Source organism: Acanthochromis polyacanthus, chromosome 13 (assembly GCF_021347895.1).
Source record: "Acanthochromis polyacanthus isolate Apoly-LR-REF ecotype Palm Island chromosome 13, KAUST_Apoly_ChrSc, whole genome shotgun sequence".
Lineage (NCBI taxonomy): Eukaryota > Metazoa > Chordata > Actinopteri > Pomacentridae > Acanthochromis > Acanthochromis polyacanthus.
The window spans coordinates 20,990,062-21,008,160 of NC_067125.1; the positions used below are offsets into that span (position 1 = coordinate 20,990,062).

The 18,099-nt window shown below is 41.1% G+C and overlaps 1 protein-coding gene across 6 annotated transcripts in view; it reads left to right on the forward strand.

Annotated features, from left to right (window-relative positions):
- LOC110968371 (unconventional myosin-XVIIIa-like) overlaps positions 1-18,099 on the forward strand; it is a 247,258-nt gene that overhangs the window by 20,638 nt on the left and 208,521 nt on the right. The window contains exon 1 of one of the 6 annotated variants that reach the window (XM_051958143.1): positions 11,346-11,362. The exons of the other annotated variants lie outside the window; for them this stretch is intronic. Coding sequence (XP_051814103.1) covers positions 11,348-11,362 — 15 coding nt within the window. The 5' untranslated portion in view covers positions 11,346-11,347. Of the gene's footprint in view, positions 1-11,345; positions 11,363-18,099 lie in introns of those variants that run through there. 6 annotated transcript variants of the gene reach the window in all.

The following is an 18,099-nucleotide window of genomic DNA, read 5'->3' on the forward strand; positions in this document are numbered from 1 at the left end:
GATTTGTTTTCTGAAGCTTTTCTACATGCCAAGTTTTTTCATATATGTGCGTGTGTGGTCTGAAAGTCTTAATTTATTTCACTAAGGGTGTTAAGACTTGCACTGCAGAAGCTTTGATCAGTCGCGAGGGGGCACAAGTGTTTACCAGAATACTCCCCTATCGCCATGTTGATGGCTGTGTGAGAAGAGAAGACCACTATTCAAACTGGACATTGAAGAGCAGTGACAAATGGCTGATGATGTTGTTGTTTTCTCAGAAGTTAAACAATTATCCAGCAGTTCTTCAGGGCTGCTCAAAAATACCAGCTCAACAGTAGTTACTTTTTTCTCCTCTTAAGACATGCAGAAAATCTTGTCCTTCAGCATTATTGGACCTTCCAACAGAACAGTGATAATACGTACAGCCTCGTGGTCAAGAAATTCTGAACAGCAAACAATATGAACATTTTTGAGTGGCCTTGCCAGAGTCCAGAACTGAATCCCATCAAGAATTTGTTGAGGGAACTGAAGACCAGAGCGATGGCAAAGAGGCCTTCCAACCTCAAAGACCCGGAGATTGTTGCAAAATCTAATAGAGACATGCACAAGACTTGTTTGCAATTTTAAGAACCATTTCATTGATGTGGTGGCAAATTAAGGTTTTACCACTGATTACTGATGAAGGGTATGAGTAACATTGGACATGGCATAAAAAAACAGACAGCCTTGGCTTTGCTCAGGTGATAGCAACTTGTTCACAAATCACAATGTTGATAGTTCAATCACATGCCAAAGTGTCCTTGGGCAAGACACTGAACCTGAAGTTTCTTGTTGTGGGTGTGAATAGATACATGGGAAATGCTGTGAAGAGCTTTGAGGGCCGTTTTGGTAGAAAACTGCTCTGAAAGAGCAGACCATTGATCATTTATAGTGTTTTACCATCTTCTGTCCACTTTCACTATGCAAAGTTTACATGTTAGCTTGTTGAGCGACCAGTCGGTTCGGAAAACTTGCAATTTAACCCTTTAAGCGCCAAAGTTGCAATATTGCGACAAGCAACATTGCTGAACATAACAAGCCATAGCTTCAAATATACTGCCTCGTGTGCCTCATGTACTGTACACCAGGAGATGGCAGACATCTGGAACTTCAATCTGAGCATCATTTGTGGGCGTGTTTTCATTCAAAGTTTTGGAGTTTACAGAGTTTGAAAACCGAGGAGACGAGACTCGCCGTCGGAGCGTATCAGAGCGCAAGACGGCACATTTTAGAGCGAGAAAGCTCACCATACCGAGAGGTCTGGTCAACGCTGACAAAGTACTTTGTCAAGTAATGGCTTACTCATATTCTGAAGCTCTACGCGCCGCACGCTCGTCCCGTCTGTGCTACCTGGTTGATCCTGGCAGTAGCATATGCTTGTCTCAAAGATTAAGCCATGCAATTCTAAGTACACACGGCCGGTACAGTGAAACTGCGAATGGCTCATTAAATCAGTTATGGTTCCTTTGATCGCTCTCTCAACAATACCCAACAGGCTTATCAAAATGTCTGATCCACTTGTGAAACTCTTCCTCATCTGTCAGGCAAACCCAGCCATCATCATCGTCATTTACGACGGGGCTGATAAGTGACTGCAGGTTGGACGGAAAACAGAAAATAGGAAACAGAAAACTGTCAGCTGTTTGTTGAATTGGAAATCATGTGAATGAACAGGGAGGCTGTTGTCGAAGCTCAGATGGGCCGCTGAAGTTTAACGGGTTACCCCGTTAAACTTCAGCGGCCCATATTTCATGCATCTCCATGCATGAAAATGGTCAAAGTCAAAATAACCACAACTGCCTAAAATCACATCAAACTTTTCTATCTGTCATTCACCCATACATCATAACATGAAAGTACATACATGGTAGGGTGACCATATTCTGTTTCTCTGAAAAGAGGACACACTTCCAGCTCGCGCGCAAAAAATTTTCAGTCCCCCCCCTTTTTAGGGGTTTTCCGTGGGTCAGGGGCTTTCTGTGCGAGATATTCTGAATTCCCCAGAAAAGAACACTTTACCTGGATATACAGAAAAATAGCCCAAAACACTTACAAACAATTGCTTTGTAAATAATATATTTATTAAATTAAAGCAATTCTCCTAAACAATATAATCAGTCACATACAAATATGGCATGCTCTCGTCTTTAATAGTTATTGACTCAAGTTGTGTAGGAACACGTGTATTCAGATGTTTAACAAAATAAGAAATAATCATCTCTCTTAAGTCTGACACTTACACCTTAGTTAGGAAAACTGAGGTAGAGTACCATTCTTCAAAATAACCTCCCAATTATCAATTATGTAAAAATAGAAATAATGCCTCAAAATATTAAACAAAAAAGAGAGGTAGCCTATTCTTCAATGTTCAGTTAGCCCATTCTTCAAAATAATGTGTCTAATGGCAAATGAAAAAAATATAGAAATAATGCCTCAAGTCAACAGTCCTTTTTTCCTTCTTTTTCTTTTCTTATTAGCTACAGAGACATAAGTCCCAGCTTTGCAGACTGTACATTCTGCCTCCCATTTGACACGACCCGGACGAAAACAGGGGTACTTTTTTCACATTTCATCAGTGAAATGACATTTGCGTTTCGGCATTTTCTTTTGGTTGGAGTGCTCTCTTGCAGTGTGTCTACCTGCCTGTCAGCCTGCGAGGAAGCAAATCTCCAGCGCCGTGGTGTGCGCCGGCGCTTCAGAGATGCGGCGCTGGCGCTCCGCAGCGTGTGCAGTGGAAATTGTCTGATAGAAGAGAATGGGTTCTAAGTGCTGCGAAGTACGACTCAAGAGCGCGGCGCTGCGCGGCGGTTTCGCGTTATGTGGAATTTAGGGGATCAAAAACCCGGACATTTGAAGGACTTTATAAACGCCGGCCGGACAGGCCGGACATCCTCTCAAAAGAGGACATGTCCGGGCAAAAGAGGACATATGGTCACCCTAATACATGGGACTAACCTGGCACAAAAATCATGATGAAGTCGGTTTCCGTCCCACTCTCCGGACTTTATTTTCCCACAGTTTCATTCTTTCACTACTCCTGGGAAATCTAAACATGTGTAATCCCTTCTCCGATCGATTTGTGCACCCAAAGGCACAACAGCCCGTCATTTTTCAGGTATTTATGAAGCCAAAAAAGACCTAGAATTACTCTCTGCGTTGTAAACAATGTTAACAGGCATAACCGGCGTTCATGAATTGGAAACAAAATGGCTCCTATAGATCAGGTGACCAAAATTTTTTGGACCCGTCATGTCGCCACTCTCATTATACAGGCACTCTAACTGTCATGGCGCACCGACCCGCTGCCGTTATGCACAGACACAGCGTCACTTTCTGTCTCACTGGACGACTGAACATCTTCATCAGAGGGTGAATATTCCTCTCCAGAATGTCAGTAAGCCATTATTTGACAAAGTACTTTGTCAGCGTTGACCAGACCTCTCGGTATGGTGAGTTTTCTCGCTCTAAAATGCGCCGTCTTGCACTCTGTTACGCTCCGACGGCGAGTCGAGTCTCGTCTCCTCGGTTTTCAAACTCGACAAACTCCAAAACTTTGAATAAAAACATGCCCACAAATGATGCTCAGATTGAAGTTCCAGATGTCCGCCATCTCCTGGTATAAAGTAGTAACTGCATGAGGCAGTATACTTGAAGCTATGGCTTGTTATGTTCAGCAATGTTGCTTGTCGCAATACTGCGACTTTGGCGCTTAAAGTGTTAAGTTTAGATGTAGGTTTTTCAGATTCAGTGCAAGTGTGTGGGTATTGGGCAAGTACTGCAGGCTTTAAATGTTGCAGCACACTTGTCCACCTCGCTGTGACCTTTCTAGCAGTGTCTGTAAGGTGAGGTGTCTCCCCTCCTGTTTTTTTCTGCAAGCTGAATTATTAATGGAGTAGCTGCAGGATCTCTGAATAATAGAAAAGAATGCTGAAGGAAGGACTTGTCAGTGTGAATAAGGGATGCCATGCCTGGAGAGTTTTAACTGCTTTTCTATAAGAAAATTACCTTGAGGTATCTGATTTCAGCGTCAGATTACTTGAAGAAAAGTTTAAGTGCTACGTGAATAGGGATTGATTAAATTCAGTGTAAAAGATAATTCTAGTGATTTATTTGTCCTGTTGCATGCCTTGTGAGTGCCGACCTAAACCAGGAATGAATGTGTCTTGCTAACAGGTATTTTTACTTAATACCACAAAGACTGTTTTGCAGGTTGAAATATGTTACCTTTTTTCAGACCTCTGATTTGCAGTTTGATATGTTTAGAGATTCAAATAAGTTTGTGGAGTGCCTCTTGATAGGAAGCGCATTACAGATATGCATCAAGAATACATACTCGCTGATCTAATCACTAATGTGTTCATCATGTCATATTCATCTGCACTCGCTGGCTTGTTTACAAGTGAGGAGCTGACTATGGGTGGGCGATTGAGATGTTTTGTGTCATTACACTTCCTCTCCAGTGAGTCTTTCGTCCTGCAGATGGATCTCGGTTCCACTGACTTTGACTGCAGCTGGCGACAGTAGTCAGCCATCTACTCAGGAATGTTCTTTCCATATCACGTCTTTGCCAGTAAAGCAGTTTGACTGCCAGTGCATCTGTACTATGTTAAATGCTGTGAGATGACCTACAGAAATCAGTCACAGCATTATGACCACTGACAGGTGAAGTGAATAACATTGATCATTTCGTTATAATTAGTGCTGTCAAAGATTTAAATTATTAATCAGATTAATCACACAGTTGCTGTGGATTAATTTCAGTGAATCATGATTGAATGTCATTTCTTTGTCACTTTTCATTTTGCATGAGCAAATAGACTGTCTGTCTGTCTGTCTGTATATATATATATATATATATATATAAAAGAAGGGTAGAAATGTGTGAGAGCTAGAGAGCAGTGGTACAGTGTCGGTGTCTCTGTCTTGGTTGGACGCCACAGCTTGTTTGGCCTCTTTCAGTGCTGACTGCTACTGCCCAAAAACCACAATGTCAGCATTCTCCTTTCTCTCAATGCTGAGCCCAATGACACAGCAGTACAGTTAAAGCCCACTGCTTTAACCGAAAAACACCTGGCTGTTTCCATGGTGACAGACTGTCCTTTGATCTGTTTGTAGTGTGATTTGGAGAGACTGACAAAATTTGAACCATTTGTTCATAAAACTGTGTGGTGTTAAGCTACAGTGAACTTAAATCAATGCTGGGTGTTCTGAAATTGATGCCATATGCTATGGATACCGGACGCCTTCTGTATTTTTGTGGAATTTTTCTGCAATAGAGGGAGATGCTCTTTCTTTAGCAATAATTACAGGCCTGTTCTCCGCCTGCAAATATCACAAATGTAAATACTAGGGTAGAGGGGACACTGATTCAGTGACTAATTTTATCTCGTCAGTTCGTGGTCTACTGCTCAGAGACATTTTAATGAGCAATGTAAAAAAACATTTTCCAGTTTTATCTTAACAACTGACAGGTCAAGCCAGCCAAAATATGATAGCGTTGTGCATTTTGCTGTTTGCATTGTCAACCAGACATTGTGCCTGGATAAGCTGTAGTAAAGTACTGAACTGATAATGGTTCCCCAAAATTATGTGAATGACGACCTGCTTTCTTAACAGACCAAAGTATCTTTTTTGTAAGCAAAAGATACGCCCTGGAATCACCCAGAATAATAAATGCATTTAAACAGCTGCACTGTCCATCTGAAGGGGGTATTTGGCTTATCTGATATCTCTGAATATTTCAATAATCAGTACTATGAAATCTCATGAGCATGAGCAGATAATATTGCCCAAAACACTTCAGAATTCATCCTGCTGATTTTGTCAGCAGTCACATCATTAAGATATTATAAGACAAGATCAACTTTATTGATCCCACAGTGGGGAAAGTTCACCATTACAGCAGAAGAAAAAATGGTATGAAGGCAGTACAGAATAAATTAGAAACACACATTGCAAAAATGCAGAGAACATTATACACACAGAAGATTTTTTTATTTTTAAGAAGACTATTTACACGAGGTTGAAACAGTTATTGCACATAGGTGGTATGCATGTATGAGGGGAAATAAGTGCAGCAGTGACAGAGGTAGACCAGTTTATGCGGCGACACTGTAAAGTCTGACTGATGCTGGAATAAAAGACCTGCGGAAACATTCCTCCTTACTTTCGGGGTGTACCAGTCTGTTGCTGAAGGAGTTTCTTAAGGAGTTCAGTCTGATGCAGAGGGTGGGAGGAGTTTCCCATGATAGAAGACAGTTTGGCCAGTGGAGAACCAGTCCCATTGGCAGCCATACACACCCACACCATGATACTACCACCACCATGCTTCACTGAGCTGGTATTCTTTGGATCTTGATCAGTTCCTTCCCTTCTCCAGACTCTTCTCTTCTCATCATTCTGGTACAAGTTGATCTTTGTCTCATCTGTCCACAGGATGTTGTTCCAGAACTGAACTAGCTCTTTTAGATGCTTTTTTTTTGGCTCATTTTAATGAGACCTTCCTGTTTTTGAGGCTCACCAATGGTTTACAGCTAGCAGTGAATCCTCTGTATTAGGTTTGGGTGGTATTACGGTAATACCTTATACTGCCGGTGTTTAAAAATAGCAGCGGTATCAGTTCCAATACTGTCATGAAAAAAATGCAATGGTGTGTGGCTCAGTTATGAGAGAGGGAGAGAGAGCAGCGTGTGTGTGTGAGAGGGGGAGAGCGAGATGTCCAAGCGACCCTGAATGCAGCGCGAGCGAGGAAGACGGCAGTAGTCGGTTTGGGGAGGAAGAGAGAAGAGGTGTGTAGCTGCTGGGTTAGCGCGACCGTATGGTTCAGCCGCTGTTAATTTACAATAAAGGCTGCAGTATTCTTCAATAAGGCCGGGCTTCTGTGTCTTTGCCTTCTACGACTGCTAAGGAAGTGAAGGGGGTTAACCCCGAAGTAACAACAGTAACTTCGGCCCTGGTGAACCGTCCTCCCCTGGGCTTCCTGACCACGGTCGGGAGCTGAGCAGGAAAGGTTAACATAAGCATTAAATTTTAAATAAAAGTCATTTAATCCCTAAAATTGATTCTATGTCCAGTAGCACTTGTGTGGTTGAATTTTCAGTTTTACTTAAACAGTTATGTTTTAGTCTACTTTTGGAGACTTTCCATAAAGTTTATGAACGTGATGTCGTCACGTGACAGCGCTGAGGAGAGAGAGAGGGGGAAGATGGCAGATCCCGCATGGAGTGACTTGGTGTCAAAAAAGAACACAACTTCCGCAGTTTGGGAGTATTTCGGGTTCCAGGCAAACGAGAAAGTAGAACTGGTAAATACTGATGAAGCAATTTGTAAATTCTGCAATCAAAAGGTGATCGTGAGAGATGGAAACACCGCTAACCTAAGGACGTATTTCCGAATCAACCACCCACTCACTGCTGCGAGTATTCAATTTCCGAAAGTGAAGGCACAAGCCAGTAACAGTAATAGTCACGGTAATACCGTATACCCCGGTGAAATGTGAAGGAAGTTTGACAGTATCAAAATTTGGATACCGCCCAAGCCTACTCTGTATTCACTCTGGTGAAGTCTTCTCTTCGTTATTGGCTTACACCTCCTGGAGACTGTTCTTGATCTGGACAACTGTTGTGAAAGAGTTTTTCTTAACCAATGAAAGGATTCTTCTGTCATCCACCACATTTGTTTTCTATGGTCTTCTGGGTCTTTTGGTGTTGCTGAACCCAGCAGTACATTCTTTCTTTTTAAGAATCTACCAAACAGTTTATTTGGCCTCATGTTTTTGCTATCTCTCTGATGGGTTTGTTTGGATTTTTCAGCCTAATGATGACTTCCTTCACTGATGGTGACAGTTCTTTGGATTTCATATTGAGAGTGGACCTCACCAGATTACAAATGTAAATACCACACTTTAAATTAACTCTAGACCTTTCATCTGCTCTTTGTAAATGAAATAATGAGGGAATAACACCTGGCTGTGGAACAGCTGAGCAGCCAATTGTCCAATTACTTCTGGTTCTTAAAAAGGTGGAGGGCAAGTCTAAAATGTGATGTAATTCCTCCACCGTTCACCTGATATGGATGCAAATACAATCACATAAAGCTGAAAGTCTGCACTTAAAGCACATCTTGATTGTTTCATTTCAAATCCATTGTGGTGGTATACAGAGCCAAAATGCAGAAAATCGTGTCAATGTCCAAATATTTATGGACCTGACTGTAGAAAGAAATATCAGTTGAGGAACATGTCCCTCAACCTCACATACAGCATTGCTGTCAATTTGTGAGCTACTTTTCAATAAAGTGTTTTTAGAAGAGCGACACTTGTGCTGATAAATTGCTCAGTACTACAATGCCCAGTAGCAAGTGGTTATTCCCCCAACTATTAATGTTCCTTATCCTAGTTTTGATCAAATCTGAGATATGGGACTCTATTTTTGTGAAGCCAAGCCACAAAAGATTGCACTTTTGTGGGCACCGCCCAGTCTGGTAAAGGTTTGCCAAATGCACTTTTTCATGGCTAGGCTGGGCTGCTGTACTCATGGTACACTTCAATATACAGTGCGATCACAGTGAATCAGATGTTACTTTCATCACCTTTAAACACATGGCCATGTTTACAGGAAACTTACTGTTGGGAGGGATGTGCAGAGTTGCATATATAAATATGGAAACCCCAAATATATTGCAAAGATCAGATCTGTTTTTCATCATAATTCACACAATAACATTTGCTCCTTTTTACCACAGTAGTGCCATGAATATATTCAAAGTAGAACTGAACTGAAAATGCGATGTAGTGTTTAACATGACATGTTTATTGGTGATATTTAAAATGTAGAAAAATTAATTTAGATTTTGCAGTTTTACATGTAGTCTCACATGCAAAGATTGGTCACACACTAAATAGATGGTCCCATTTATTTTGGATAATTTTTATTACTATTGTACTCAATTTTAGGTCACCTTTATCTAGGGCTGGGTATCAATCTAAAAGTTTCGATACCGGTACCAATACTGATACCTTCACTTCGATACCGGTTCCAAAACGATACGTTTTTCGATACCAGTTTTACAATATATACTCTAACAGAATGAAAATTGCATTACACATTACTTTTCACATCTTGAGTTTTAATTTTCCAGTGATTTCCAGTGCAAAAGAACATTTGCAAGCAATGTACAGTTCAGTACATACTGAGCCACCTTCGCCCCCGGACCCTTCCTGGCCGACCCGGAGCCGGTCGCAGCGCACCACCGCGGAGGAAATGCGTCCGACAGGGGACGGCCCGCACCCGGGGAGAGGTCCTGCGAGGGGATCCTCCCACACCGAGCGGCCGCCCCTGGCCCGCCAAGTTGAATCCCCCGGGCGGACTGCGCGGACCCCACCCGTTTACCTCTTAACGGTTTCACGTCCTCTTGAACTCTCTCTTCAAAGTTCTTTTCAACTTTCCCTTAAGGCACTTGTCGACTATCGGTCTCGTGCCGGTATTTAGCCTTAGATGGAGTTTACTACCCGCTTTGGCATATACTGCACCTCGCACTATTTGCGTCCATTTTACAAAAGTAGAGCCACGTTTTAGACCTCAGAGGCATCTTTTCCCACTTCGACGACACGCTACACAACTGCAGTAAAGTCAATGTACCTAACGTGAAACCTGTCTGTGAATGGGGGAGGCACGCCACAGCATGTTTTTTTCCGGCTTGCCGCAGTCACGTGTAATGTTACAGCCAATCACAGGTTTGCTTTATCATAATCACGTGATAAGTAGCGGAACATGGAATCGAAAGACGAGGTTTATTTCGATACTCATTACTACCGAAACATTTCGGTAGGTGCCATAAAAAAAACGAAGTTTGGTACTCAGCCCTACCTTTATCATTATAATAATAAATATATTTTATTCTTTTTAGTTCCAGTCTATGGTCAATTTTTTTCTCGATTGAATTTGCCCTTCGGCTGTGTCCTCGTCATGATCCACAAATTTGGATTTTTTAAATACAAATTATAAATACAGTAGAACCTGAACAATTACAGCAACAATATTACATGCTGTTGTTTGCATTGTGCCTACAACTGCAGGACTCAAAGCCTTCTTAGAAAATGTATGTTGGTCACTGTTAAGGATTGAGTCACTTGGGAGTGTCCACCAGGAATGGACTCTTGTGAGGTTGTTGTTAACGTGAAGAGATATTTTAATCCAGCTATGATTTTTCATTGAACTGTGTGTTTTCACACTGCACACACTGCAGTTGAAATTATGTAGAATAATTGATGAAATCATCAAGTTAGATGTGGACCTTAGTGTGCAGGTTTCAGTCTAGCACTTGTTGTAGCTAATAGATTTGACATGCACACTTTCACTCTTTTGTTAAAATCATTTTGAAGGGCATTGTATCGATATATCAGCACTAGTCAGGATTTTTGGTGCCACCCCAAAGATGCTACAGTCGGTGCCAGAGGAAACTGACCAGTGGCAAAATGACAAGAATTGCAAAAAAGGAAAAATAAACAAAAAAAATCTAATCAGTTTTGTTAATTAGGATGTTATTCACATTCTACTAATAGTCAAAGTCAAAGGTTCTTTATTGTCTTGTCATTCCACATTTACACATGAAACAATACGAAATTGGACCCTGGTCCCGGTTTCAGCCATAAAACAATATAAAAACACTTTCATAAAAGACAATATAAGTATAAAGAGACACACTAATATATACAAACCTACAACATAAATATATGTGCAGTGAACCATCAGTAGTGCAATATTTTGTCGATAAATAAATAAAGAGCCTAGTGCAGTGTGTGTATGAATGTGTGTGCATGTATGTGTGCATGTGTGTGTGCGTGTGTATGCCTGTGTTTGTATGTGGGGATGTGTGCATGCATGTGTATTTGCGGGGAGAGGTGGTGATGATACGAAAACAGAGTCTACAGAGACCTGTTCAACAGCCTGACAGCTTTGGGGAAGAAGCTGTTTCTTAGTCTTGCAGTTCTAGTCCGGATGCTATGGAAGGGAGAAGGTTGAAGTGTTTGTGTGCAGGGTGGGTGAAGTCCTTCAGGATGGAGGTGGCCCTCCTCCTGCATCTGTTGGTGTAAATTTCAGTGGTGGTGGGTAGACCGCCTCCTACAGTCCTCTGAGCCGCTTTCACCACCCTCTGCAGAGCCTTCCTTTCTGCGGCCGTGCAGCTGCCATGCCACACAGTGATGCCAGTGCTGAGGATGCTCTCCACTGCCCCTCGGTAGAAGCTCTTCAGGACTGGGCCTCGCAGACCGGCACGCCGCAGCTTCCTGAGGAAGTAGAGGAGCTGGTGGGCCTTCTCAATCAGCTGGGAGATGTTGTGGCTCCAGGTGAGGTCCTCAGACAGGTGTACTCCCAGATATAGAATAGAATAGAGTTTTACTGTACGCAGACTGTCGCTGATTCCCACTGTTGTAATCAAGTAATCACCCCCAAAGTCCCATTCTGAGACAGGAAAACCATGGAAACTTTAAAATAATACCAGTCCTCCAAGTTTGACATATAAACAAACATACAAATCAAGGGAATAAAACAGAAAAATACAGCAAATCTCAACACTGCAAAAAAAGAGAGATATTTTAGATGAATTTCCAACTCATAGTGGTCTGCTGGTGGGTAAAGAATTCAGCCATGCTCACAAGCCGGTGATGCCCAATGTCAATGGCCTGCTTTGTTTTCTCCACAAATGGAATCCTTTGTTTATTTAAACCTGCTAAAATACATGAACCTCCAAATATATTGACAAGTTCATGTGCTAGTCTTAGTCAGTAGCTCACTTGATACATTTACACACTGAACTCAAAAGCCAAACTTCAGCACATGGCCACTACCCCTCAGCTTATCTGCTGTTAAGTTTCAGTTTCAGGAAATGGGACAGAGAATGGCTTTGTGTTGACCTAAGCCCTGAGGCTTCTGTAAGTCTGCGAGAACAGATTATGTGCCAGGCTCATTGCCACTACAGTATCTTATGGTGGAAGCTGTGAGCTGGCTTCATGTTGCGCTGTAATCATCTACTGATGCTGTAATCGACTGTCAAAATACACATTACTGCTCTGAATTAGTCAAAAAGTATAATCACATGTGCAATACATTATTGTTATTGGTGTTAATGTTGCAAACAAACAACCCAGTATCCCTTCTGTTAAATGGTATATATCACGTGTAGGCATGGGCCGATATGAGATTCTGACGGTATGATAACCTTAGGCAAAAATATCACGGTTTCACGGTATTATGATTGCAGCTCTAAAATGTCAGTTAAAATATAAAAAAAGTTACTAAAAGATAGAGATGAAGAAAAGATAAGATATGGTAGTTACCATATCTGCCTTGGTAACAAGCTCATTTCACTAATGTCAGACGCTAATACGCTCGTTCATTTCAAGACAGCATTAACTTTACCTTTAATTTAGCATACAGCGATGGGTGGTGCTCCCGTAGATGATCATATTCGATGTATTGCCTCCTCGGGCTGCCACTGTCCTCAAGCACGTTTTGCACGTCGGGCGACCTTCTTCCTCCAAGCCGTGGCCGTCTGGCTTTTTACGGTAGCCGAAGTATTCCCAAACAGCCGACTTAGTCCGCTTGGACGGTGGAAAAAGTTCCGGGGGCTCGCCTCCTTCAGCCATCACACAGCCTGCAGAGCTGCCTGCTTGTCACTCACAACAAACGCAGGTGAGCCGGGGGAGAGGCGCTTTAGGCTGCAGCTTCACACAGCTTGAGGGACCTCTACTTTCTCCCTGATGAGACGTCACATTAAAAAAACGCTCATACCGCAGGAACGGTATGACGGAAAATTTTAGTGGTTTTGAAACCTTGACTTTTTCATACCGTGGTATACCTTAAAACCGGTAACCGGCCCATGCCTAATCACGTGCGTGTCTGCACTGCTGCACTGTGGGGAGTGAATGTGGACTAGAGGCTTCTCCGTGCAGACCTGCCTAGTAGCATTTATGGACGCATGTGAGGTGTTTTAACAGCATCTGTAAATTTTAGTGTGCAACAATTCATGTGAGGCAGAACGTAGGCAAATTGTACTATCTACTGATAGTCTGCATCTGAGACGTGTTTGGCTTGTTGCTTCACAAACCAGCTTGGGATACACTGTTCACCTGTAAACTACAAGTCTACATTCACATCATTTCTGAGTAAATTATCAGGGTGGGGGGAAACATTTAAATATGATTAAATGGCCAACATTATGCATTTAGAGTTATTGCAGTCGGCAGGCCTCCATCCTGAATTGAAGTGTTGACAAAACACAATGTTCCCAAGAAACGGTTTCTGTACTGTGACAGGTGAACAACAAAACAGCTCCCCTCCCTGCAGTGTTTCAGTGCCAGGCAGCGGCAAACTAAAGCAGTAAGGAGTCAAAGAGGACAATAAATGTTAAGGCTGAATATAGTATAACTGAAGGAGAGCTATGTTTACTTTGAGTCCTAGATCATCCTGAAAACAAAAGTTTATTTCTCTTTCCAATAATTTACATCATCAATGTGTGTAGGACCTTCCGAGAAATGTAAAATGTAATATATGGCACTAAAAGGTAGAGTGAAAACTGTGGATGCACCTAAATGAAGTTCTGGTGCACCGAAATGATATGATGTTAGGCACATTTGTGGAACCAGTTCATACAAACAGTCAGGATCTGTGTTCCACAAGCTAAATCATTCTACCATTGTGCCCTGAAACAGATAAAGGATTATATGCATTTAAATATGTATATTTATTTAAATTAATTTACAGAAAATGTTCGTTTAACTATTTTTTATTTTCCTTGCTGTACCAAAAATCCGTTAAATAATGACTTCAAAACCACTGATAAACACTGAAGCAGTACACTCAGATCTGTGAGCATGTTAGCATGATGATGTTAGGATCTACTGTAGATAAGAACTGCTTCAAGTACAGCTTCAGAGAAGTGTTAGCATGGCTGTAGAATGTTAGTCTTGTTCTGTGGTCTGATCTTAGATCACTAACAGATGTCCACTCTACATTCCTCTTCTATAACTGCCCTTTATATTTAGCATTTGGTATAATTCTTTCTGTTAAGACTAAAGGATTCAATAATTACGTTATTTTCCTAATAACACTGAACTGTCACTACCTCCTTGAGTATAGAACATAGAAAGTACTTTTTCTTCTCATACACTGTAAAAGTTAAGGAACTCACAAGGTTTTTTTTTAAAGAACAAAACAGAACAAGCAGAAGGCAAAATATATTCATTTCAATGTATGAATTAAAGTATAATGCTGTTGGACCCCACACTTCCAATAATACTATTCAGTAATACCTCATGCCAGTCTGATATCACCTTTAAGACCTTTTGCTCAAACTTGACTAAACTGCAAGAATTCCCTTTCATGGCCCTTTCACGGAATATTTTCGTGCTTATCTCTGAAGCATTATTAAGAGATACTATGAACAGGATTCAGAAACATGTTACCGGTACAGTTTCATGTAAACATGTGAAGGTGAACCAAAGCTGCACTCTGAAGCTGTAAAATATCGACACAGTCGATAGAGCCACACCAGCTTTCAGCAGCTCTTGTTGAAGGTTTTAGTCAGTGACTTGGTGCCCAGTTCTTGCTGTCTATCTGTGTATCATAGCCATCACTGTCCTGTACAGTGCTGACCTGACTTCTTGCACTTTGACCCAGCATGTGAGGTGGAGGAGCTGGATTCTTCAGAGCTGTGTAGAAAACATTGTCCGATGTTTTGTCCTGCCCACGCATTCCACAGAGATTACTGTAGCCAGACAGAATTAGTGAAACAAGAAGTGACTTTGAAGCTGATAGCTGTTTAGTCTGTTGATCGTGTGAGATGACGGTGTTTCTTGTTGACTTTTCTTATCTACTGGATTAGAATACCTACCATGTTCTTCAATGTAGGTACTGGTCCCAGCTCATTTCTGTCATTGGCATCATAGTAAAAAACTAACAAACAATTCTGATACAATCTTACCACCCAGCCCCTTGGATGGATCACATCATTTTGAGGAATTTTGGACAATGTTTGAAATCCATGCTGTAGAAGCTAAAGAAGTTGTACATAGGCTGTGGCATTCCACAAAGTAGCACCACCCATCATCCACAAACATGCTTGGACAGATTCCAGTGTTGTTGGCATTTAGTGAACATGTCATAGTTGTCACACAAGAGTTTTACAGTCGTGTCCATATGGGCTCTGGGTAACTCTCCCAGGTCGGGTTAGAATTTAATGATAAAAAAATGACCAGATAGCTGGTGATGAGAAGTGTGTTTCAGGCTTTTTTGAGAACTGTTCATCCATTTAACTTCAGTACAACTGGTTGATCGAATAAAATATTCAAATGTTAGTGAATGCAATTTTTAGTGTGGGGTAAATTAATCATTACGTTAATCGAGTCATAAAAACAATCCTTTCATCAATTGAAAAACATATTACGCGCAACATTACACTTCATTATAGTCAAGGTTAAGCATTTCTTCTAAATACCCAATAGTGCATCAGGTAATTTGGTTTTTAATGTAAATGCTGTAGTTGGCCAGTGAGTGTGCTTTTGTTGGATTGCTAAAACATTACAAATACATGTCCTCTCTGTGTTTCAGTGATGAAGTTCGGCTGTTAGGCAGCTTTAGTGTGTGCGTGCGTATTTTGAAGTCTCAAACTAAAGTTGTTTGGTGTGTAAACACTAATGGATTTAAGCCTGTCATGTGCTTGCAGAGAGTTGACTAGTTGTACATCTTTCTTTGTGGTGTCCACTCTGAGGTTTAGACTGTTTGAGGTGAGGAAATTCTGGCTTGTCCTCACCTTCACAGAGCTGTTTTAGAGTTCAGGTTGCACAAGGTTTAGATTGGGGGAAGGGGCTTGGCAATGTATTATGTTAGCTCTGCATGTGCACGAGTACAAAGACATGATGCACATGCAGTCTGTCTGACCTACATCTGCCACCTTGCTGTAGAACATTAAGGAGCACGCTCAAGCCTAACACATAGACAGTTTATTTTGATATTTTTGTGAGGACCGTCATTGACAGTTCGTTCCCTGAAAGAATAGGTTCTTCAAAGATAGCAAAACAACCACACATGCACACACCCACAGCATGTTACATTTTATTTAGTGTGGTCCATGTGAATTTTCCTAGTAGGATGATAAAGCTGGAATCCTGTTGTATATTACATCAGATTTTTAAATCCATTTATTCAGCTATAACCTGATGGAGACTGAAATGCAGCTGACAGCAGCTGAAGATGAAAATCAAATGGATAAGACATAGAACCTGTGACTTTAAAGTCCTAGTCTGACACTATAATCATGATTTTGGTGATATGCAGGTGAAAAAACATCTTTTGGTTGAAAATGACTATTTTAGCTCCATTCAAAAACCTTCCAATAGTTCATGTGAAATTATTTTAACATGCAATGCTGTTAGTACACATGAAGACTATACTGCTTGTAGCTTGTATTCAAAAAGTCACTTTTAAGCTAAATTTATTTCTTTTTAGTTTTAAAGTAATTTCAACAACAAGACTTTAACCCTTCTCTCAGAAATATTCCTCGTCTCCAACATCATGCTTTGTCTGTGATTGTTCCATTAGTTCATCATAACAATACAAACAGTTGTTCAGCTGGTCAGTGCCTTATGTGTCTAAAGCCTCATAAAAACCTGTTTTTTTAAGCAGGGATTACTATAGTAATATACAACTCAACAACTGCCTTAATGTCCACAGTGTTAAGTACGCATTTTATTCTGAGCAGAGGATAAATCAGTGTTCATAGTCTTTTGATAACAACCTAGTATCTATTACAGGGTTTCTAAAGATTAAAACTTTTGCAAATTACTTTGTTCCAGTGTGTGCTTTGTTATCAACTGAGGGCATGAAATGGTAAATCTGCAGTTTAGGTTTGAGGTACTTCTTATTCTGGAACAAAAGAAAAAAATAAAAGTTTGCTCCATTCAGAATTTTCACTGCACCTGCTTTGTGGAACTGGACCAAGACCCTGTGTTCCTCATGTTATTATTAACTACTTTATTATTAGGAGTGCCTGAGCCTCAACCAGTTTAAGGACCCTGTTTAAACTGCTATGGTCATTATTATTAAGGCCTGAGCATTGACCAAGCAAAGACCTCCTTCAATCTCCTATGTTTAGGGACTGAGCACCGACTGATGCGAGGACGTTATTGAAACTGCTATGCTTATTGGTTTTAACAACAGGAATCCTTACTTATTTTTTCACCAGGCTTCATAGTGGATAGCCAGGTTAAAACTGTTAACCTGAGAGTTACAGTAGGCCTACAAATCTGTAACTTTCCTGTCTGCATGAACTTGGACTACTTGACATGCCTTGTGCAAATGTATGTAGTACGGGTTATGTTATGGACAAAACCCAATGCTGTGGCATGTCTGGTTGTCATGTTGTGACTGGCTGCAGGTGACATAGATGGGGTGTGTATATGTAGTGCTGCAGTCAGGGTATTCCAGGAATTATTCTTACTTAATTTGCTAATGGGCTTAACAGTCTTATTTGTTAGATGGAGCCTGAGAAAAAAGTGAGAAATTAAGTGAAAGAGACAAAACAAAAGCCCTTGTGTAGCTAAGGGCAGCTGTGTATCATACTGGGCAATTGCAGTCAGTCAGTTTAGAGACTGGATCAATGTGTCCTTCACAAACTATTTCTATCCTGTCAATTAACGCAGAGATAACCCCACCCCACTCACACAGCAGGAAACACGATAGACCGTGCTGTAATCTCAGTGTGCGCATGGGACTTTGGCATTAACACTCACCATCTGCTGAGCTCCCGACAGCAGAGAACATTAGAGTACTTTTCATTAGAGTAGTTTTCCTGGGTGTGTTAGTGGAATGTCACATGCCACTGAGTAAATGTATGTTAGAATTAGGTTAGATTAGTGAATGAAACTTTGTTTTGTGTTGTGTTAATGCTCCTGAGGACAAGAGCAGGATGTTGTCGTCAAAATATTGATCTGCAAAGAGAGAATGTATGCCGGCCAAGATTGAAAAAGAACACTGATCTCATTTGTAATGTTAGAAAGCAGGAAGCTAGACGACTATGAATACCACT